This window comes from Solea solea, chromosome 7, assembly GCF_958295425.1.
Source record: "Solea solea chromosome 7, fSolSol10.1, whole genome shotgun sequence".
NCBI lineage: Eukaryota > Metazoa > Chordata > Actinopteri > Pleuronectiformes > Soleidae > Solea > Solea solea.
This window is the reverse complement of record NC_081140.1, coordinates 15989226-16014312: the sequence shown is the minus strand read 5'-3', so window position 1 is coordinate 16014312 and position 25087 is coordinate 15989226. Positions and strand designations below refer to the sequence as shown.

Sequence of the window (25087 nt, the reverse complement as noted above, 5' to 3'; positions counted from 1 at the left end):
GGAGCGCTACTCAGATATAAGATGGTTTCTGTTGTGATGCCTCAAGAAAGTGTAAGAATAATAATTCAAGCTCAAATTTGTTGTAATGTGTAAATAAACTCAGAGGGAGATGTGGATTTGTGATGTTATTTAGGACAGGGCACAGCGTGGAGGTTTATAGCATGTTGCAAGTTTGGAAACTATCATCAGAGCCTGGTGATCCGCTGCCAAAAACACCTGCCTACTGAGGTGTGTTTTTCACAAAAGGAAATTCAGTCAAAAAGCAGTTTTCTTATGATGAGGTTGATTTGTTAACCTCCTGCTGTTCATTCCTCCAGCCCTGGACCCTGACCCCAGTGAGTGCTGACTCACTATTTAAACACTTTACAAAGAAATAATTGAGCAAGCAAGGCTCTCAGAGCACTTATCACAGGTGACATATTAACCTGTGCACAGACATTTCACAGCAGAGGAATGTACTCAGATGTTGTGTGTGACGGCATCTGTGTCAGACTAACATACAGAAAAGTGAGACCAGAGAGAAGAAGTGCAACAAAAAGACAACATAATCTGCAGTCTTAAGAACAAAGTTGACACCTTAACTTACAGTGTGTGTTATTTAAGAGGGTTTGTTGGCAGAAAATGAACATACTACACATACGTATGTTTGTACAAGTCTATAATCACATTTTATATGTAGTGTTGGCAAGGGTCTTACTTTAATGAGGCAACCAATGTATGTTTCTACAGCAGCCAGAATGGACAAACCAGCCAGAGTGTGCATTTTGCTTTTTGCAGCAGAAGCTTACTATGCAAACATCCTTGCTGGTATGCAAAGGCCACCTTGGTTTGCTTGGGATTGAAGGGTTAAAGGAGTCATCCTGATTATTATGATCTGCAGTCTCACCTTTAGATGTCACTGATTCTCACACACTGGACCTTTAGATATCTGACATGACAAAAGAAACGTGGAACACAATTTCAATATCGTATGATATCCTGGTGTTTTCAGCCAAAGTGCTACTGTATGACGCTGTCTCACTTTATTCACGCTGTGAGCTTCTTCTGCCTCGCCTGTGCAGTTGTGTCATAAAATGCATCATTCAGACACACAAAAAACTGCTATACTGTAAAACAGTAGTTGTTGTTGTTTATGATGTTTAGCCAGGTCTGATGAAAATAAATGCACATGGCCAGGAGAGGGGGAGTGAGGGAGTAAGCATCAGTGTTGAGTTTTATACAACAGTCAGGATAAAGTTGTAGCCAGTAGAGTGAGCTCCGTAGAGAAAAAAGGTGAATCATTGACCGGACTTCCAAATTTACGCTTTAATCAGCTTTAGCCCCTTTTTACGCCGATAATCTGTGGTTTCCGTTTCTACTGCACCTCAAAGTTCTGGTAAATGTATTCATGTCAGGCTGCTGACGTACGAGGGGAACAGCAGCAAAATGTGTTCCACCTATCACATCAACACATTTTATAATGACTTGAATGTAACAGACATGTTTATATTTAAATGTCATACACTATAGCATTAATACGATTATCATTGTGCATCATGGATTATTTTGAAAACTATTGTATTTCTGTCTCCCCAAATTAACAATAAAAAAATAACATGTTAATATCAATAAATTGTACATTGGTGAAAAGGGGTAGTTGGCAAATGCTCATCTTTTATAATGATCTCATACCCTTAGTTGTTAATCTTTATCTATTTAAAAAAAAAAAAAAACTACAATAAATATGGTGGGAGGTGGTCATACCAGTCTGTTGTTTTCATAAAAGCTGTCAAATTAGGTTGACAAAATGTGAAAAACAAACTCTGGATGATTGTGTCAATAAGGCGTGTCTGTGACCAGTCAGCTTAGCTGAATGCTGTCTCACTGTGCTGCATTTCCTTAAGTAAACCACACTGTGTAATGACAGAGCACGCAATCAGCTGCTGGAGCTTTGTGCTCGATCACCTGAGCAGTCTATCTGCAGCCGGTCTATCTGGTTTGATCAGCTGATCACAGGTCTGTCCATGGTTCCACCTGTCGGGGCTTTCATTTTTCCTTTCAGGATGTCTGTCATGTGGCTGTTGCTCGAGTGAGAGACGGATGGTGAAATAATGTGGGTCAATGCCAGAACGTAGCCTATTTGAAGTGTGTAGGTTTGGGGCTCAGGGTCTAATCTAAAGTAAGATTTTATTTGCAGACAAAACAGGCTTACAGTGACCTATGAGGACAATCTTATTCTCAAGTCATCAGAACAGAATGTTAAGTACATTTTAATGACACTATATCTGTGACAGACTCTGTGATTTCTCATACATACAGTATAAGGGTTTTTACAAACACAAAGGGTCAGCACATAGAGAAATGGGAAACTTGACCTACTGCAGTACAACTCTATCAGCTATTCAGTTTTACCATGGACAGAGAGGGACATTCTGAATATGAAGCCTGACCAGTTCCCTTCCACTGTTTGTGTTATTTGAGCAAAGACCAGTTCGCTCTGCTGTGTCATTAACTTGTTGTTATGATAACAAGGGCAAAGGTCGTAGACTGGGACTACAATGCAGGAAAAAAAAAAGAGGAGATGACTCTGACAAGACAAGCCTTCATGCCCCTATGAGGATCTGCTTTTCACAGTCTTTATTTTACAGTGCTTCTCATACTGTGAAGCCAGGTGTGTAATGTCTTCTATTCACGTCCACGCAGTGTTCTAATGGAACAAATACTTTGTTGCTGTACTTAAGTACAAAATTCAAGTATGTGTACTTTCCTTTATTTGTATTTCTAGCAACTTATACTTTTACTCCACTACATTTCCTCTAACTGTCTTTGTTACTCGTTACTACCAAATAAAATCAGAAGAAGAAGAGCCGGTCCCCCCGACCATTGAGTGACCATGGCTCAACCCTTATTCCTCACTTTTTAAAAATATTTTTACTTTCTAAAACTTAAGTATATTTGGTACCAGAAAATGACTTTTGATACTTAAGTACAGTAAATGTCATATACTTTAAGGTATTTTTTCCACACGTGGGTTTGGTAGGGCCAGTTTAGGTGAAGTTAAAGTCTGGATTGACAGGACTTGTAAATGATTAGTTGATTCCACTTTTTGAAGAAAAAAACTTTCCCCAGACAAAAAAGAGCCATCATAAAGTAAGGATGATTAAATGAACGTTATACGCCTGTTCTCTTTTTGCTCCTCCTCCTGCCCTTCATCCAAAAACAGGTGTAGCCTGCAGGGTGGAACAGCTGTTGCCACGGCACCAAGTCAGCAACTCAGGACCAGTGTTCCAACAAATCTTAGTCAGACTCCGTTGTCACCTCCCCCAACAATTCCCAGCAACATCACCCTGCTTTATACCGTCTGCACTCTTGGAGCTGCTGCTTGTTTAGGTACAACAGCGTCACCTCAGAGCAGTTTCCTGCTGTCTGTCTCTGCTGGTGAACTTTACTGGCGTGACGGCGAGCTGATGGTGCATCAACACAGCCAGTGCCCACCCTGCACGGCCCAACATATTCATCAGCTAAGAGTTGAGACTGTGCCAACAAACAGGGATCAACCATACTGCCTCATCATCCTTGAAGCCCCTGGTTTTCTCCATTGTCATCCCCTCCTTTCCTCCCTCTCTCCACCACTCACTCACTGCCTGACTGTCTGTCTGCTGTTGCAGCTGTCGTCAGCCTGGCTGTGATCACAACACACCGGGGACAAGAAATAGAAGAAGAAACCCAGAGTGAAGCATGAGGGTGGAGGGAAGTCAGAAAGAAGAAAGAAAAAAAAAACAGAGAGTAACTGAGAGTATGTGATGTGAGAGGTGGTGTAGTGGGCTGAGGATGAGCAGCAGGGGGGAGGGGAGACAGAAGAAGAGAGGGAAAAAGGCAAGAGAGGGAAAGATGAGAGCAGCTGAAATAAGGAGGAGAACGAAATATTGGGAAAACAGGGCAGTAAAAAGGGGGAGAGGTGGTACAGGAAGAGAGGAAAAGGCAAAACAACACAGAGCAAGATGGAGGAGAAGAGGCAGAAGCACTAGAAAGAGGTTAATAACAAGTGGATGAAAACCTAACTGACCCATAACTTAGCTATAACACAATCTTAAGAAAGTATTTTAGCTTTTGCTTATTGCGTGACAATAACACTGCAAATAAGACGTAAGTGACTCATGCACTGCATTTAAGGCCCCTCACTTCATAAACCACCCTCAATTAAAAGCAAAACAAAATCACAATGCAATCACTGGGTTTCTTCCCACTCCTCCGCATTTTGATACAGAGGTTGTAGTGACTGTGCTCCCATGTTATCGATACCCCAGCTTGGCTCTGCTTGTACAACCACAGGCCATTTGGGCTCTAATCCTGAGCCGCACAGTGGCACAGTTTCACCCTGCAGCCATTCACTTTGTCTCGGCAGAAACGCAGCTGCCAGATTCGTGTGACCGGGCAGCGTCTCTCTCAGAGGAGACGCTGGTGTTGGATGAAGCCGCTTTTATTTGTCAGGAGTGTGTGTGTCTGTGTGGTATTACAGTGTGGGAATTTCACAACTCCTGGAGTTTGACGAGAGTTGTTTTTGTGCACAGAATAATATTGCTTGCTGTATGTTATTAGAAACACGTTTTGATACAAACTTCTTTTGAAATAGGATGAAAAACAACATCGTTTAACTTTCCATAATACATACAATTATTGCAACGATTGTTTTTATGTGTAGTTTCTGAGGCAAGTCGAATCTCAAAATACGTTTTATTACACATTTATTACATATTTTATTATACATAAATAGGTGATTAATACCATTCTCATTGTGGGTGATGACCAAGCGATCCTTCAGTTGATTCAGCTGATGAAATAAACACAATATATTGAGCATTTTCCCCGGGTTGTAAAAAAAAAAAAAAGTCCATCACTAATGGCTGTGATAATGGCTAGAAGATTGCATCGCTGTCAAAGACGAAGCAAACGAAGAATAAATGAATGTGTTCACCCGGGTTATGTGTTCCTATTTATGCTGATTGGAGATGAAATTGATCAAATCTCATGTGCACTGCGGAGTCATTTGACCCAGGAGTAAATGCTGATTAAACACATTCCCTTTGTTTGTTTGTTTGTTGTTGGTCCAGTAGGAATCGGGTATCGTTTAGAGACAGAAACCAACTGACTGATAAAACCTGGTAAACATCACGAAAGGAAGCAGTTGTGTCTTTCATCTGACATTCATGGTTTCATAGAGGGTGAGGTGTCCTAAATAACAACATGTTTATATGTCAAATTTCTACAACAGTGGTTAAAACTATTCGATTCTAGGATCAACTTATCGGTGCACAGCCACTGTAAGCATGCAGTGTGCTGTCAGTTATCTGACTGAAGTGTCCTCATTTTGATTCCACTGTAGGGGGTGAATGACCTTTGACACCACTAACAACCACTAAACGTACAAAAGCCCAGGTAGTGTCAGTGTGTCACCTTGTGACTGAAATGTTAAGGTAGAGCTTTTCTGCTGTTCTGACCATTAACATATGTACAAATATCATTACATTCAGGCATGAACAGAAACCCTGGAGCCATAAGTTGACCCACAGCCAATAGTTTTTCCATTTCATGACTTTAATTTTCAGATAACCCCACTCTAGCTTCTTCAAACAGACACCATCTTCCAACAAAGATGGAACAGCAGTCAAACGCGGGACAGTTATGTAACTATGGTACAATATGTTTGGGAATAACTGTGTACTTGTAGTGGTAAAGGCAGTATTCTGACCCTGTGTTTTGCCTAGTTAAACATAGTAACAATACGTATTAATGTATTATACTTCAAACTGGTGAGTAGTTTCAGTGTCTGTGTTTGTGATACAGTTCCAAGAACCAGTGATCATCAGAAGCAACCAGCAGATGCACGTCAGTGTGTTGTGATTATAACTAAAAATGTTCCTCAGCTATATGATTTAATTCATAGCATACAACAACATAAAGCCGGAGGACGTGTAAATGTGTGTCATTGTGCTTGGCAGGTCCACAGAGAGACAGCCAGGAGTCATTATTCTGTTAAATCAACATTTAGTGTGGAGACAACAATTGTGTGTGTGTGTGTGTATTGATTATTAATCATGCAGCCTTCGACTGGTATCACTGTGTGGCTTTGTTGTGTTACTGTCTCTCTCGCTCCTTCTCTTACTCACTGAAACTCAGCAGTGTTTTCCTCTGACAGTGAGGTGATTCAAACATTTGTTAGTATAGCGTTTGCTGAGGCCTCCTCCACACACAAACACAACTATAACCCTATACCATATCACAGAATGAAGAAAGCCAGGGCCACTATACGGAGAGAAAATCAAAGTTCTCATAAAGCGAGCAGACCTAAACAATCTCCAGACACAAGAAGACGACAAATATAGCGACAGCAAATGGTTCTGTACGGATGGAAAGCCAAAACAACAAAAAACAGACCTCGTTTTTGTGTGTAAAGTTAGTCCAAAGAAATATAGACAAAGTTGTTCTACTGTGATGCAGCGTCTCCGTAGGGCTGAAACAACCACATATTTTCATCATAGATTAATCTACAGATTCAACAGTCAGTTGTTTGGTTCATAAAACTGTTGATCTGTGTTTGTCAAACCTCGAAAATTATGGCGTGGTAAAATGTCTTGGTTCGTCCACAACATACTGTACATAAATGATTCCCTTGTTACATGGAGCAAAGAAACCAGACCAGAAAAATTCACTTATTTATTTATTTATTTTTTAATAGTTGACGGTAATCAATGAATAATCAATGACTTCTAAGTGAAAGGTGATAGCAGATATCGAAAGAAAAGAGAAGTTAAGAAACTGTCAATTCAGACCTCAAGTCATATAATGTTATGTCATACTGTATATGTGTACTTAGTATGTTTAAAGGCAGCACTGAATTCTCATCTGTAATCCTAATCTTTCATATTTTGTCTGCTCTCAGAATAACGATGGGTCTTAAAGTGTTTAACTGTTCAAGGACATGATTTGTATATGCTCTGATTTGTTCCACCGTGTTATCCCTTTGCTGTTTCATCCATCTCTTCGCTACTTTTCAAACTAAGCCTCCGGGGCTTTCTCCACAGTCTACAGCTACTGCATTACCCATCCTGCCTTGCCTCTATCCATCGCTCTGTCATTCACGGCCTACAGTCGTCCCTCGCTGCAATTATCCGCGACCCCCACCCCCTGCAGTGACTCCTGCCATTGTGAGTCGTGCTCTTGCTCTGTCTTGGGCTGCTGTGTGAGAATGGGGTCATTGTTGCTCTGCTGCAGCATTTACATGACTTTGTGTTTGTATGTGTGTGCGATAGTGTGATAGTGTGAGTCCCTGCATGTTCTGCTGTCTAACCTCGATACGCACACAGGCCTACTGCACATACTCACTGCACATTTATTGAACTTGAAACACCGTCAATACAACTTAACCAATAAATCTGGACCTAAAAATATATTCAATAATAATTCAACAATAATGTAACTCAATATCAACATCACAGTTTAATGTGAACAGTGAGTGCAACAAAATTCACCTCCCAGATGTTGATGTCACTGATGTGCTACAAACTTTATCAGTATTTATACTATTTATTATGGAATCAGTAAATATTTGATCATGCTGCCCCACTGTTTAGTCATTAATGCTTAACAACTAATGATTTTTAATAATTCATTGTAAAGTTAGGGCCCTATATCAGTCATGTTGACACAATGTGTTACTTTATCTATATAACAGGCAAGTGGGAGTATTTTTTTTAAATGTATAATTAACATTTTTTTTTTAATTAATGCATACATGGTTTGTATTTATCACTGCCTTAAGCCAATGCCGTATTTAAAATGTTGATTATTGCAATAATGATATGATCATTTCCATAGAAATTAAAAGTATATTTTGTTCACACCTAAAAACAAGCCATTATTATGATGGAAAAGATCCAAATCAAACAACAATAGTGATACTTATTTTACCATAAAAATAAAACATTTCAATGTTTATTATGTGTCTCTGAAAGTGTGTTAATGCATAAACATTTCAATACCGTGGTTGAATTTATAGCGAAGATACTAATATTGCAGTTTATAATGTACAATGGCAGCGACTATTAGTTATTACACTATTATTATTATTATTATTATTATTGTTGATGTCATGTTGCCTAATAGGAAAAAACGAACCTCCTCCCCAAAAAAACGGTTTTAATTAAATGTCTCTTCCGGTCTAATTTATATACTCATATAGGAGCATATAGGATACTTGGCAAGCCCACTTAAACACACACACACACAGCTCCCACTGTTCATTGACAGTGTGATTGTTGACAGTGTAAACATGACTTCCATTTGAAGCTGCAGCGGTCAAAACAGCAGATAATGTCAACCCTCAGTCTTTATTGGGTGAATCTTTGAGTCTCTGTGTTCAAGTTTAACTTCACAAAAGCCTTGTTTTTCCATATTTGCTGAAATAAATAAGGAGACGTGTTATGTAACGCCTGTTCAGTGGGAAAAACAAATATTGGACAAAAGTGGTGTGTGTATACATTGTAAATGTATATACAGTGTGTTTGTACAGTAACAACTGGCTGCAGGTACAGAAACAGGCTGATGTGTGTGTGTGTGTGTGTGTGTGTAGCTGTTGTTAGCAACGAGTGATCAGCTCAGCTGTATTGTCTTACCTGCAGCTGATACACAGCCTCCACACGGCTCTGCACGAGGTGTCAATTACTATCAGTGACTTTAAAAGAAACCATGACTCAGGCTTGGTATCCTGGCAGTGGATATTAAACAAATATGTTGACATTAAACATGTCCACTTAAGATCCACTCACTGATTCTTGAGCGCGTCTAAAATGCAACACGCGGAGCAGACTGTGTTTTTCACAGCTGCCATGAAGCTCCTGGATACGTAACAATTCTGCATTTACCCTTAGTGCTCACGCACGCTTGAGACAAAATTATGATTTATGTTACGTAAGTGGAGTAGTGATGATTGTGCAGAAGTCACAAAATAGACCACTTTTCATCTTCTTTTGTTCATCAAAACAAGCCAGGCGAACTTTTAATTGTGACAAATTTCCAAATTTCATAAATTCAATCCAATTTTTAAAGATTTGGAGTATTTTTTGGTCAGGTGTGTTTATAAAGTTGGTGAAAATGGAAACAAAAATCATGTCATCAGATTGCCTATAGGTTGTGCTGAAAAAATATATATATAAAGCAGCCTAAATGCTCTGTTTAAAAAAACTAAGAGACTAAGGCTATATAATTTGTTTCGTCATGTATCTACAATATCCAAACACTTTCCGTTTCATTACGGTCGACTTTTCATTTTGTCGTCCACTTTAAACCCCCAAGCCAGGGCTTCTCCATCCTCCTCAGGACCCAGTGCCCTGCATGTTTTACATGTTTCTCTGCTTCAACGCTCCTCAAAAGCCTGATAATGACTCATTCATTTGAATCAGGTGTGTTGAAGCAGGGAAACTGGATTGAGAAACCCTGTCCTATGAAACATCAGAGTGAGGAAAGCAATGTTCACTAAAAACTAATTGGCCAGTGTGGCTGTTTTATTTTACTGTGTGCATTTGTCACTAATGGATCATGTCTACTCTTCCTGTTAAGAGCAAACAAAGAGGAACCAAAAAGTAGAATTGTAGGTACCTTGAGTTGAGACTCATGATAACTCACTTAATCACCAACACATTGATTTATTGATAAGATTGAAGCCAAAGTAGGCAACTGTTTCGGCTTGAACTTGTTATTATGATGTTCGAACTACAAAGTGAACTAACAACACCTGTGTTTATGCTGGTCCCCTGTCTTCATAGAAAAACGATAACTCGATTTCCTCCTTGCCGTCCCCTCAATTGTGAATCTGTCATACTCGCATCAGTGCACCATATCCTACGCCTGCAGTCATCATACACACTCTTAATCTCACCACATATCAAATGAGCCACTGATGAGGACTGACGCCCCATGCTTTGGTGAACTAGAGTCTGATCCAGGTTCAGAGTGAGAGGTAAGGCGTGTCCTCTGGGGCAATGACCTGCCAACCCACAAACATGTCGTGACATCACTCTAAGGAGGTCATGGTAATCAGATTATTCCCCGGCACAAACTCACTCACTCACTCACTCACTCACTCACCACTGAGTCTGACCGACAGCAACACTCGGCAGGTTAAAACACAGAAATGCTTTGACGAATGTCGGCGACGGATGAGCTCATTTGAGGAGAAAGCGGCTGAGCGAGTACAAAAATGACAGCGTGATAACAATGTACACAAGGCATCAAGCACACACATCCTCTCTGTGAGCATCAGTTTCATGTGTTGCCATGAAATAAGACATGAAATTTCACACTCAAATTAGCAGGTATCCCCAGGACATTTGAACTGCCGGTGGTTGCTCTGCTCTGTGATGTTTCTTTCCACCGCTGCGTCGCCCGTGTGTGAAATGTGACGTCACGAGCACACTGGGAACCGTGTGACAATGTTACAGTTGTTAAAGTTTTGCATCTTTTGCTTTCTTTTACAGCTGCGAATGAAGGATTTTAACAACCTAATGAAATTGAACAAGATGATAACGACTTGTGTAAAGTAAGGTTCTAGAATCTAGGCTGGAATATAAATACACATCTTCGTGTTGCAAGGGAAATGACTCGGGAATATGCTTTGCTGCCAAAGATGAAGCAGGCAAAAAAGAAATGAGTGCATTCACCCAGGTCTTTTCCCACTAATGCTGTTTTGAGCCACAGATGATAAAAAAACTCAGTTGACCCAGGAGTGAATGCTTATTAAACACATCCCCACCAGTCAGGCCATCACTCAAGACATCTCAACTAAAACATTAAGCCATCAAACATGAAAACTGTTCTTCTTTGACCAGTGGGAATGGGGAGAATGAAGATAGTTGACTGAGTGCAGGAGCTGGCTGACGGAAGACAGAGCAGAAGCTCCGGGGCCTGAGCTGCTCGGTAACCGCAGTGATGCCAAGTGGTCGGCAGTTTGAAGAGGACACCTGAGACCAGCGCACCTGGACAATGAGCCGAGGTGTAATCCTAAACTGAGATGAACTTCTGTTTATCCCCCACGCTCCCCTTCTCTTGTTCTTTCCCATCAGTCTCTTCTCTCGCTTCTTACATCCCCACTCTCTCTCTCTCTTTTCCCCGAGCTCATTTGCTCTCCACAGCCAGATCTGTTCCACCCTGTTATTCTCCCAATCTTTTGACTCACAACCTCTTTACTCGGTCTTTGTCTCACTTCCTGCTGATGCTTTCTCCTTCTGGGCACTGTGGAGCAAATGCAAACGTCCCTCACTATGAGTCACATAATCACACACTTAATGATTAGCAACCACACATTTTCAAAAAGATTCATCCTTCGGGGGGGGGTAGACGGGGTCTAAGCCCTTCCTGAGACGTCCCTGCATTTCTTCAGTCGCTGTTCTCACACAGACAATACGCTAAATTGGGGAACTGACATTTTGCGCAGCAGCTGAGAGCACGTATGACTCAGTGACACAGAAGCAGTGCCCATGTCACCATGGAAAGGCAGCGTTGTGGTGTTGTTGCCAAGGCTCTGCCGTCCAATGCTCGTCTGAATCCTCATTGTTAGTGTCTGACACGCACAGAGAGGAGGGAGAGTAGAGAGATGGAAACAGGCTACGCATGTGTGAGGGTTGGACATGACAGAAAAGTGGGAGAGTCAAGAAGACCAAGAGGACATTTCACCAGATCATCTGTGAGTGTGTTTAAGCCACACTCACTTCGGCTCTCTCCTTCATTAAAATGCCTTTAGGCAGCATCCTGCACACTCCCCCCCATATTTGCAGACACACACTTAGTCTGACCTGCACACACACACACACACACACACACTTAAGATGCTCGCTGTGTATTATTTCTTTGATGCACCAACAACTGCAACTGCGTCTTTAAACAGCAAGTAGCACAAAGGACCAAAAATAGCACAGTGAGATGCAGAGCAAGACTGCTCTCCTTGAGGAGAGGGAGGAGAAGCAGGAGGAGGCGCAAAGAGAGGGATGTCTGGGGGAGAAGGAGGTAGAGGGAGACCAGTTCCCCAGGATGTAAACCTCATCAACCTCAGGTTTCTCATCTAGTGTCCGGTTTCCAAAAAACGTCACATTTGTACGTTCAATGATGAACGTTACACTTCTATAATTTCATAAACAATTTCACAATGATTTGTCCCAGTGGATTTGTCTGTGTGTACAGCAATAGACAGAAAGTAATGGCCACTACCACACATCAGAACACAAACAGGTCAACACTACAAGTGGGACATTTAATCAATGCAGCACCATATTTCGACTGTTTATCAAAACCTTTGATACTAATGTGAGCTTTTACTCTCATCTGAGATTTATGTTATGTTCTTATATGCTACAAGTCACTTTGTGCTATTTCAGCTTTCAGTTAGATGCCGTTTTAATTTTGTGAAATAACATTTAGTAATTGTTATGGGAATTATGCACCTCATGTAATACATGAAGACAAATGTTCAATGCAACCTATGTGACCTGAGACCATTGACACTTTGTATTGCTAATGTAACTGTTTGATGCGACTTGTGACAAGTGACCATTTGTATTGTTTTAGGAACTGTTTGATGTGACATGTGAATAGAGACAAAAGGGCCAGCGAGATAACAAACCCTGCAGAGGCGGGGGTCTGCACCTTATGGCAGGGTGATAGCAGACTCATTGAGACAGATAAATACCTTGCGATTCCTACAAGACTGGGAGTCTTCACGTTGTAACTGATCCTGTGTGTTGCTTTGTGAATGCTCCTCTTGTACAAGATTAAACCCTTGTTTGGACACTGAGCTGACTTCCGATCTCCTTCCTATGGATCTCAATTCTTTTGACAGTAATAATTTTTGATTACCTCTTAACGGACTCCAACCAACACCGTTTTGGGGGTTTTGTAATTCAAACAAACAGTGCATGAAACCTTGATTCATGAGCTTTATGTGTACTGAAATTCATGAGGTTAAATCCTCATGCTTGAGCTGAAAGTAGTACTGACCATATTATCTGTAACTGTATGTAAATGAGCATTTCTGTTTCCATGGATATATTGTCTTCTCCAGCTGAACAGCTGCTGTGATGATAAGTAGATGACTGACCTGCAATGTAGTGGACATCTAATATAATACACCTGCTAAACATATGACTATAACATTGGTTTACTGTGTCACTGACTTTGCAAAACTTCTACAATAATGATTGTATACGTTTGTTGTTTACAGAGGAGATTAATAACTTATTTGCAGTACTTACTATTGCTGGACTTCAGGTCTCTGTGGATGATGGGTACAAATGCCTGGTTGTGCAGGTAGTCCATCCCTGTGGCAATCTGGACAGCCCAGTTCACCAGAACCCTCGGGGGGACCTTCTTTCCTGCCAGGGCCCGGTTCAAAGCCCCTCCTCTGGCGTACTCCATCACTAGACATAAGTTAGGCTCCCGCAAACAAACTCCCCGAAGTGAAATAATGTTGGGGTGCCGTAGCATCCAGAACAGCCTGGCCTCCTGCCGCACACTCTCTGCTGTGGCACTGATGTCCTCATCAGGGTCTTGTCTGGCGGCCTTTACTGCTACTTCCTCTCCCCGCCACACTCCTTTGTATACTTTCCCAAATCCACCAGCTCCTATCACCTCCTCCAGGAGCAATTCTGAGAAGTCTATTTCCAAGGGGCATTCACCAACCCCGCCTGGCACCAGCCCTCCTGCAGTAAATTGCTGGTAGTTGGCAGTGTCCCCCTTAGTGACGTAGTTGCTTGGAAAGATACCCACCTTGTCCTGGATCTTACCTGTCCACCAACCCTCATCCCCAGATACTTTGGAGTCTTTGGAGAGAACCACTAGAAGGTCCCCACGCCGTAGGGTTAATTCCTCATCTGCTGTGGCCTCGTAGTCGAAGACTGCAGTCCAGTATGGGTTGCTGGTGCCACAGTGGTGACCGGGGTGGGAGTCTGGAGAGCCAAAAGAAGAGATGGTGGAGGAGTTCCAGCTGCTGCCGTTCTCAACCTGCACAACTGGAGCCGGAAGCATTGGTGGTGGAGGGGTCATATTCAGCGGCATGGAGGAGGAGGAGGTGTTAGAAGAGGGAGGCCCAGGCGGGATTAGGCAAGGGGGAGGCGGGGAGCAGCAGCCCCCACAGCTGGTGCAGGACAGGGGGGCTGCTGTGCTGCTCGCTTTGCCGTATGGGTTCATGGCAGCCTGACTGCTTTTTGACACTGTCGCCGTGTCCTCTGTCAACTCAGGCACAAAATCCATACAGGGCCCATTGACTGAGACGAGGTGTCCTCGACCACCAGTGGGTGAGAGCGGGGATCAGAGGATAAGAGAGCTGCAACTGCTCTCCCCCATCACCACATCTCGCTGTTGAAACTGTGCCAAATCCTGTCACTGGTTGCTTCTGTGCTGTTGCTATGCAGTGTATAAGTAACATGTATACCCAATGGCAAGTTCACTCCGGGACAATGTACACCAGGTCAAACAATGACTCTCAGCAGGGCAGATCTATGAGTGAAACCCGCCTGCAAACATAATTGATTGTATCCACAAGGGCGTGTTTTAAAAAGGCTGCTACTGACTCCTGACAGAAGATGTCTGTGTTTATCTGAGAAGCAGCAGGTGTGATGAAATCCACTGGAAAAAGTCCCGTCAGTCTGACAACAGCCTGCTCAGAGGGAGAGGTGTGAAGTGAAATCCAGACATTATTTCTCTCTCTGGTGTCAGTATCACTAAAACATACTTCATGTGAATGCCCTAAAATTGCTTTATCTATAAATAAGACAAAATGACACGAAATCTGGCCCCTACTTAGTCTATTAAATACATAACCTCTCGTGTAGTTAAGATCATCCCATTAAGAACTAGCACATTGACCCTGGGAGCTACAGAGACTAACAATAAACCCACAATTGATTGTCTGATTAATTTTAGTGTGGGATATAAACCGTTAATGGTGCCAAAATAAGCAGCTGTCTCTGTGTAAGCTGAGTGCAGTCCTCTGAGCAGAGGTCCTCATTATTTCTCATCCAGCACAGTGTAGACGCACCTCCCCCGTCTGCCATCTCCATGAATATGGGCTGCTCTCTCTTCTCCCTACATCCCGACAAGACGCTCCCAGCTAAATACTCCAGCGTCCCTGAATAGTCGTTTGCCAAAAACGCCCAGAGAAATTAGGTATTACTGCAGGTATTCAATGCCTGTGAAGTGGCACAACAGACCCGCCTCGGTGTCTGTGCAGCGGCCTGGACCAGTCGCATCTGCTGGGCTACATTGGCGATGGAGACGAGTCCACTGTGCGAGCGCACCCGCAGAAGAAGAGAGTGAAGCGGTGCCAGCATTGACCATTATTGTCCTGTTGCTCTCACAGCAGCCAGACGCATCGTAGCTTCACATCACCGATCAATAGTCTTGAAGCAGAGGTGTGAATTTTCCGCGACTCCTCTATGGAAGACACAGATAATCGCACGGTGGCAATAAGATGGAAAGCAGTGTCAGCGACTGTTTGCATGTGCAACTGTGAGGTCCACTTCGGTTCCTTGATGCCTTTTTATCAACAGACTTACATCCTTCATACTACTCCAATAAAAACTAGAACAATAATACGTACTGTTATTAAAAGGTTAGTGTGTTCTATATATGGGTAAAACGTTATAGGTCTGTAGTTAAAGCTTGCGTCGTCCGCTCCAAAACAACCGCAAGAGCGTTATTTTAATACGTAAACATGTAACGTTTACTTTAACCGAACCTGGACGCTGAAGGCAGCGGTATCCACCGACATCGTCGCATGGGCGTGTGGTTACATCCGAGTGAAGAACCAGCAAACAGCCGCACCGAGCGTGAAGGGAGGAAAAAAAAGACAACAACCCGCTCCGCGGTGTCTCCGTTCAGCCAGCTGTGAGGACGTCCATCAGTGTACAAACACGCTTTACCTCCTGAAAAGGCGTGACACCTCCAACACCGGGCTGTCAAGTCTGTGGGCTGAGGCTGACTTTGCATCCGAATGCGCCGGTGTTTAGTTCACATAGGAGAGAGCAAGTGCTTCCATTTTCGCTAATGCACAAGTCAGAGGGATGGTTGAATACGCGCAGGCTCCTATGCACACTCACTTCCGGCACGTAGATGGAAATCGGTGCGCAGCTGTACGAGCAGGGCGGCGACAGGAGGGCGCTGGTGCACTCTGGGTAATGTAGTGTGCAATGTTTCTTCTGCTGACCTACATCATTCTGGCAGCTGATGTAACTACACAATTACAGAAGACTCACATAATTATTTTTGATTGATTTGACCTCCAAATACCCCCAATGTATGAATATGTCATAATTTACCCTTTCATTTATATTATATTCCCTATTTTCTGTTATTTGAGTTATTTCTTTACTTTATTATCTTTCTCATAATTTTTTTTCAATAATTGTGATCACTTGTATTTTTTATTATTCTGTTGATCGTCTGTCTGTTCTACACGTGCTGCAATGTGTTTGACCCACTTGATTAATTGTCAATAAATAAATAAAAATGTTTAATTTTGAGAAGATTAATGATTCAAGGTTTTACTTTCAATTTGTTATGCACAGTGACTGTACAAGAAAGAGCCACGGAATTTTATGCAATTTTATGCAATATGCAATTTAAAAATAGAGGTAATTGAAATTATGAAAGGTGTACACTATGTACACACAATATAAAGATTGTAAGTACTGCTGGAGCTTAGTGTTATACATAGAATTACATAGAATATATATTATTCTATGTAATCTCTTTTTGATAAATAAAGCCGTACCTGAAACAGTTTGGAGCCCCTGACTTTGAAAATCTCTAAATGAATATATTATTATATATTAGGATCACACTGTACTGATCCACAGGAGGAAAAAAATAAGCAATGTGCATCGTATTCAAAGTATGTAGCTCCACCTATACTAGCTGCAATATTCAATTCAATACAATTGTATTTGTATAGCGCCAAATCCCAACATACAGTATCTCAACACACTGCACATAGGAAGGCAGAAACCTTTACAATATTATAGAGAGAAGAGAAACCCAACAATACATTAAATCATCTATAATTATGCTTCATGTTAATTTCAGGCTTCAAACCTATATTTTACCTTTTTTTTATATTTGCACTGCAGCTTTTTTATACTCTCCGCATGTTCAGTGGCTACATGTATTCGACTGAGCCAACAGTAAACCTAATATCTTTACTCAGAAAGGAGCTAGAATTAGCACAAACCTGCAAAATGTTCTGTCAAGGTTTCTGTTATGCAAAGACAACAAAAAGTAGAGAGACTTATAATTTCCACATTGCATAAGACTGGGCTTCCTGAGAATATTACATGACATGGTAGAGGGTTACGTGTACACTGCAGACACAGACATACGATTTTGCCAACACTTTACAATTTACTATATGATTTTGCCAGTACTTAAAGCCAAATATGGGGGAAATCATATGGAGATCACATAGAGGATCAGGAGTAATAACTCCCCCCTGATTCTGTAGTTATTCTTCTGCTTTTCACTTATGTCCACGAGAGTAAGATTGCTTGTTTTATTTCTTTGGGGGATGTTTTTCCACAGAGTCTTATTTTCTTGCCCTATTTTCACATTTATGGAACCAAGTAGATATTTTGTTGGTCCCTGATTCATAACATTTAATAATATAACCTGGCATTTTATAAAGAGTTGCTGAATTATAAATTAAATTAAAGAAAAACTAAAGAATAAGGCTTTATGACAATGTGTTAGATTGACTCCATAATGTAGTGTATTATTCCACCATTATACCATCAATTTTTAAGCTGTGCTGACCCCTGGTGTCTAATTAGAGAAATACAGTCTTTACCGACACTAGCAATCTGTTTCAAATATTTTTTTCTCCTTTTTACTTAGTTGTGAATTCTGTTGGTTTTTGTTTATGTCTGTTTGGAGGCATCCCTTCACTTTATTGTGTGTGTGTGTGTGTGTGTATTCCAAAGCCATCCGAAGTTGATAGCTGTAGGCAGGTTCCGATGGGCATGAGTACTGTTTCAATTCCTCATTCACCATCACCAGGCAAGGAAGAGTCATGTAAAGGGTTTGCACATTTATTTCCGATTTCAGATCAACAACAAAGAATTACAGAGATACAAAAACAACAACAACAATACAACATAAGACTAAAAACAAACCAAAAAGTTAAATATTAAGGCATGAATCGTCAGCTGTGGGCCGGCCCGAGATCTACTGTGCCACGTCACCAATAACACCAATAACACCAATGAAACACCAGTCAGTCACTGACCGGCTCTCGAACATAAACTTATAACATTTTCTAAGGGAGCCCTTCAGAACACACCTGATCTTTTCAAGTCTAACAAAATTGAGGACTTCTCTTATCCATATTGTCCACTTAAGTAAAATCAAACATCTCGTTAATAAAGTAACAAAGGCTATAAAAGCAGCATCTGAGGAGGATATTGATACTGTGGATGGAGATATACCAAACAATGCAGTCACTGCAGTAGGTTCTATTGATTTATATGTCCCCTGTTCACAAATAACACTGTAACCAGTAAACCATGCATTAATCATTTAAACTAAATGAACTCAATACTGGCTCCTACACTGGGGACTTGTCCAAGGTGTGACCCGGCCTTACACCCTGTGTCAGCTGGGATTGGCTCCAGTGACCTGTGACCCTAATGTGGAGGATAAAACAGTAGACAATGGATGGATGGATGGATGGATTAGTTGGTCCTGGGGTTTTATTTCTGTGATACCAGATGGCAGTAGAGTAATGGTTATCTTTACTGACCACAAGGTGGTGCTGTTGGCCTATATGTAAGAATCAATAATATCTTAAATGAGGGCTTCTTATATTTTATACAAATAAACTTTCACCAGAGTGTATGCTGTATGTACAGCACTGTAAGCACAATGTACTATACTAGTACCATGTGGAACATAGATATATTACAGCAATGAAGAGTAGTATATGTGTATACATATATAATGGCAATCTAAAAATCAAAGTTAAAATATATAAAACATTAATAATTTACTGAACATTGAAAACAATATATTATTATTATGTTTTAGCATTAAAATGCCAATTTGGTTATAGAGCTTTTGTATACTGGTGTATTAACCATGAAAATGATTTTGATAACAAATTTGTTAAGCACTATAACTGTACTGTGCAGCACTTCAGTGGTAGTATTAGTTGTAGTAGTGCTTGATGTAACTTCCACTTGAGTGCATACTGTACCGTGTGCTGTATGTTCAGTTCATAGTAGTAGTAGTGCTGGTGCTGCCCCCTGTGTGTTACTATTAGCATGTTGCAGCATCACGGCAGAGCCGCGCATGCGCAGCGAGTGCGGGCGCAGCTCCGCTGTGGTGTCGGTTGACTGGTTGAGCATTCCTGGCAGCGTCTCGCTCGGTGAACAACCAGTCGACCGTCGTGGAAGAACGAGTGTGTTTCCACAGTGTCTGGAGAATTGTTTTAACGGATTAGGAGTCGAATGAAACACCGGAGCGGCGTCGAACAAGGCAAGTGCTCTTTTTTTATGCTTTCTGTGAACACTTTTACTTTAGACAGTGCGGGCGATTCAAAAGCGCTGAGGAAAAGTCAATAGTGAACTAAACGTTAGCGGTCGACTGTGAGAGACACCGAGCCTTCCAACTTAACTAAATGCAGGGAGCAGCAGCCTCGTAACCGCGGCTCAGCCGGCAAGTCTCTCCTCCACCTGGAGCTTCTCACACCGGCTCCGTGCCCCGCTTCCTCCCCCGTCCATTCAGCGAAGTACAGTCCCTGCCTCGGGTACAGCGTTGCTGCCCGCAATCGTTTATTAGCTACGAATTACTCTCCAACCTTCCTCGTCGTCGGGGCGTCTGTGCGCATGCCTTTAATGTTCTGCAGACTTGTAGTCTTTCGTACCCGAGTTAATCACACTTGCGAGGGCCGAGAGAAAACCGTAAAACTACAAGTTCCAGACAATAGGAGCTTTGTTGGGGAGCGCAGCTAGCCAGCTAGTTAGCCTGTGGACGAGCTTTGAATGTCGAGTAGTTGTGCTGCTGCAGTCGGAAGTTGGCTGAGGATTTGTTTCACAATGGGCTGCATGGGGGTAACATTTGTTTACGCACCCAATTCATTTCGTGAGGAGTTTGCAGTAGTTATTTGCATTGTTTGGCGTGAGTGGTTGTGCAACATGTTTTAGTTGTGGCGATTACGGAGGAGGAGGATTGATCAGTGCTCCTGCCTGTTTGGACATGCACACTATGATCAGCTGTCAAAAGACGTAGGCGTAGACGGTGTGCAGGATTTGCAAGTACAATGTAGGTGTGTTGAATTGGGTGGGGGTGATGATAATGACTGCTGCTGCTGTATTCCCCTGCCCTCAGGAAATGACACGTCGAGGATCAGGATGATGGCTCTGCCATTCTCTCCGGCAAGAGCAACAGAGCATGGCAGCACTGCACACCATTTACTCTGGTTGTTTCCCTCCTGGAACTAATGGGATGATTATTAACAGGGAAAATGTGAGAATGATCAAGCCTCTTAGTCTGGTTATCCTACTTCTTTCACACCTGCAACCATGGATAGATTAGGAGACGTTTGGGCTTCGGGCACTGACGTGTAAAAGAGCCCTCACCCCCAGCATGTGGACACGCATCCATACAGCAATTAACAATGACACTCGCAATATGAAATGTATATGAACTGGACGTAGTCCTGCAGTTGCAAAACAAAGTCCCATTGTGAATAAATGTCTGTTTTTGAAACGGGAAATTCACAGTCGCACCCATTAGACAGACTGCTGTCAATCACACAACCCATATTTGCCATGCTTTATTGTTATATTTCTGCTAAATGGGAACAGACGTCGTGTTCTATTGGACAAGACCTGAAACTAGTGATCGAGACCATTAACTCCTCAGAAGAAGTTTTATTAATGTTATAAATCAAGTGAGAAGTAAACCAAGCTATATTCAATTCAGTGTCACTCACACGCCACATCAATTACAGTCGCTGAGCAACCAGCTCATACATTCTGTGCCTGCTTCATAGGAAATGACTGACCTTACCTGTAGGTAAGCAGATAAATGGAAGAAGGTAGATAAATATTCCTCATTGTGCACCCACAAGTCACTTGCTTGCTTCATCCTTTCCATGTCTCTTCTTGTCCTTGGACAGACACCAACTTCGATTTAACATGCTGAATTGGCGTTAAAGCCATCAGCAGGTCTACTGACGATGCTGACAAAATCCAGCAGTGCCACATACACACTGCCTTGTTCTGGGTTATGGATGGTCATCAACTGTCTGACTGCCAACGGTCAGGGTGATGTGTCTCTTTGTGGTCATTTTGCTTTGTTTAGTGTCTCCTTGTGGTTGTTTTGTGTGTCTTTCTGGCTGTGTTCTGTCTATATGGCTGTTTGCTATCTCCTCAGTGGTTGTGGTCTACTTTTGTTTGTTTCTGGTCTATCTATTGTTGTTTTGAGTCTTTTTGTTGTAATTTTATAGTGTACATTTTTCCGTAGGTTTTCTTTTTTCTCTTTTTCTCTGCTGCCTCTAGTCTTTCTTAGCTTAATTTGCATGTCTGTGTTGTGGTGTGGCATTACTTTGTGCTTGATTTGCATCTCTTTAAAATCCTTCTGAATCTCCCCATCGTGACTTGATTGACTACAAACAAGAAATATTAAGTGACTCCTTACTGAGGCTCTGGTCCATCACCACACTGGGCCTGTGTCCAGTATGGCGATGGACCAATCAGTAATCTATCAGTGCCTCTAACAGCATGTGCTGAGGATGGCACTGTACACTGTTTACTGTGGGGGAAATCCTGCACTTGATCTTCTGTTTGAGAGCAAAATGGATAGAAAACAGTACCATTTATGCTGAATAGTAAGGACATTGTTCGCCTTATTCACAACATTATATCCAGTTGTAATCTTTCATTTAATCAAAGGCTGGGAAGCAGACTGAGAGACTCAGTAAGACAAAACTGTCTCATTGGATGAAGACATTCACATCCTTTGCTTGTCACACAATAACAGCACAAATAACCACTGCAGCAATTTATGTGCCATTTACAGACTTTGTTGTCAGCAGAAAGAACTAACCATGTTAGTTATTGAGTATGAATTGTAGTATGTCTGTTCAATTCTACATGAATCAGATACAATCAGAAATTGCATTGATTGCGATTAAACATTTTTAACACTATCACTCTTAATTCACTATGGTGTGACCCTGCTCTGTTTTATTGAAGGTGTCTGAAATTTTTCATTCATCTTGGTGTTGTGCCAGGCAAAGAGTCAACAGTAACTTAAGAATGAATCAGTTGTTTAATACTTTGCATTTTTACACTCCATGTGGCCCAATAGGATTTAGTTGGTGGTGTTTCCATGGTTTTTGGGTGGACAGTAGGACTGTTCTGTTCTTGTTTGGTTTTGTTGTACTCTCTTGTTTTGTTGTCTATGAAACATTTAAAGGTTCATATTACTATTGTACTTCAGGTTGTACTGTTTAGGTCACGACTCATTTTCAGTTTTACACAGCAAGAAGATTGCTGGTTCATGTCCAGGTCTGGGCCTTTCTATATGGGTTTTTTCCAGGTTATCTAGCTTCCTCCCACATGTCCAAAAACATGCAGAAGTTGGACACTCTAAATTGCCCGTTGGTGTGAATGTGAGATGGTTGTTTGTCTCTATGTTTGTCCTGCGATTGACTGGCGACCTGTCCAGGGTGTACCTCGCCTTTCACCCCATGTCAGCTGGGATTGTCACCAGCAGCCCCCCCGACTCTTATGTGGAGGATGAATATTCTGTGATTTGTGAGAAATGTTTCTAATTACATAATTTGAATACTGATATTTTGGCCTGTATCACCCTGCTTCACCACAGATTTTGTCTAGAATATTTTCTGCTGCCAACAGTACACAGTTTTGGCCAATACTACCATGTCCATGTCATCTGGATGTAATGACCATGTCTCTAGTGGTATTTTCACACACTTATAAATAATATTAACACATTATCCATGCTTATCCACTCCAATTTCATAGCTTTGGTGCCATGTCACATGTGAAACCCCACCAGCAGTCAGTTTGTAGTTTGGCTCGACTGGGTACCAGACAACAATTGCGTATAGTTAGTGATGTTGAGGGACAGCTCATTTTTTCTTCTGCTTATTTTGTAGTTTAGTGCAGACATCTGTGGGGACAAAAGATCCGGTCTTGAAAGAGAGCTGAATATGAGCCACCTGAGTAATTTCACCTGTAAACATACAGCATTGTTGAATCAGTGTGTCATATCTTGTTGGAGGTGACTCATGAGCCGTTCCTGTTCTTTTATCCCTGACAAAGTTCTTTAAGGAACTGCCACACAGGTGTGCAGAGTCATGTTCTTCGGTTTGGTTTCTAAGAAGTTCTCTTACAGTGTTTTTTCGGCAGCAGTGATTGTGCCTTTGGCTCTAGCTCTGGTTAGTTCTTCTCTCCCAACCACGACACCCTGGCAGCCCTCCTGCTGTTTGTAATTTTAGAACAAAAAGTTTCATCCCAAGTTTCTCTTTAACCCTTGGAGACATCATGGTTCAATAAATCTTAATAGAAATGAGCAATTGCATGTTCTCCCTTAGTGTGCGCACACACTCTCCAATGCTTCATACAGCATGCATCACAATTATTGGGTGTATCTTGATAGGCCTCATAGAGGAAGGATGATACCTTAGGCCAAGAATGCCATCTGGTCTGTGTCAGGGTACAAAGTGACCACTTTGCCTGTGTGGGTTTTGGGGAGCTGAACATCTTGTATTGTACTTGAAGTTTAAGTTCAGCTGTTGTCGGCTGGCTTTCCGGCTACAGGCTACAGACATTCATTTCTTACTGAACTAGCTTTCAAGCTGTTTTCTCTGTTTATCCCGGGGCCATATTGTAGCTTTACATTCCCTGTAAATCAACACTGAACATAAAAATTTAACCCGCATCAGTGGTAAATCTGAATGTGTCACAATGCGTAAGCACACCTGGCATCGCAGCCTCCTCCAGACTAGTGTTGATAGAAGTTTAGACATTAACAATAGTTAACATGGCATTTCAATTTTGGTGGACAGATTTTGTCCACTTTTACTTCTGCTAAAGATAAAAAGGTGATAGTCATATTGTTGCAGTGGTATCGCACCCAGAATGATCTAAGACTGCAAACAACTGAACTGTAAAGGCAAAACAAGGTGAGGTGTGTTTGTTTGTATAGCACCTTCACAGATTGACAGGGTTTTACATGCAGCAAAGAAATTAGAATGCATTAGATTTCAAATAAGATACCATGAAAGTGCAGTAATATATTCAGCCTCCAGACACCATATTCAGATTATAAAAATATATCGAAATCCATGTGGTTGGTTTGACTTGTCTAATGGACGGAAGAGAAAATTCAGACAACAGGACTGTACTGTGTGGGCGGCAACTGCATGCACACAGAGAGAACTGAAAAATGAAATTTAATTGGATAATTATGTAATGTAGTTTTATGTAAGTCTGTTATATGACGACATAGTCATGCAGACCTAATCACAAGTGTCGCCCGTAACAGAGATTGTGTAATAATACGCCGGGGCTTGAAGGGATTTACCAGTGACAGAGATTTACCTGTGACAATGTTCTTATGTAAATGGGTCAAAGACTGGCTGAAATGTGCATTGGAAGACCTGCCTCATTGATGGGCGTTAGTCAGAGTGCAGGTGTACAGCTTAGGATGAAACTATGCCAGACCACCAACAGTATTGCAGCTTCCTGTCCCCACTCTCTTTGATGTATTTGCCTCCCTCGAGGGTCATATCCATTCATCACCATGCATGACAGTGTCAAGAGGTCAGAGATTTACAGAATGAGGAGCACACTGTTTCCTGAAATGACTCCCTGCTTTATGGCCCTTTTCTGTAGCTATAAAACATTTTTCTTCTACGTAGGCAGTGTATCTATCAAACGTGTCTTATTTTTCTGCTCGCCCCCTCAGAGGTCAGATTCCATCAATGTGTTGTTTACCAATCTTATCAGAAAGGGAGTGAATCAGAGAACCACAGTCATGT

General features: G+C 41.8%; 1 protein-coding gene across 1 annotated transcript in view; it reads right to left on the bottom strand.

Moving 5' to 3' along the window:
* Positions 1-16252, bottom strand: part of map3k10 (mitogen-activated protein kinase kinase kinase 10) — a 30415-nt gene extending 14163 nt beyond the window's left edge. The window contains exon 1 of the mRNA XM_058633764.1: positions 13278-16252. Coding sequence (XP_058489747.1) covers positions 13278-14274 — 997 coding nt within the window. The 5' untranslated portion in view covers positions 14275-16252. The remainder of the gene's footprint in view (positions 1-13277) is intronic.
* Between the last annotated feature and the right edge of the window lie 8835 nt (positions 16253-25087).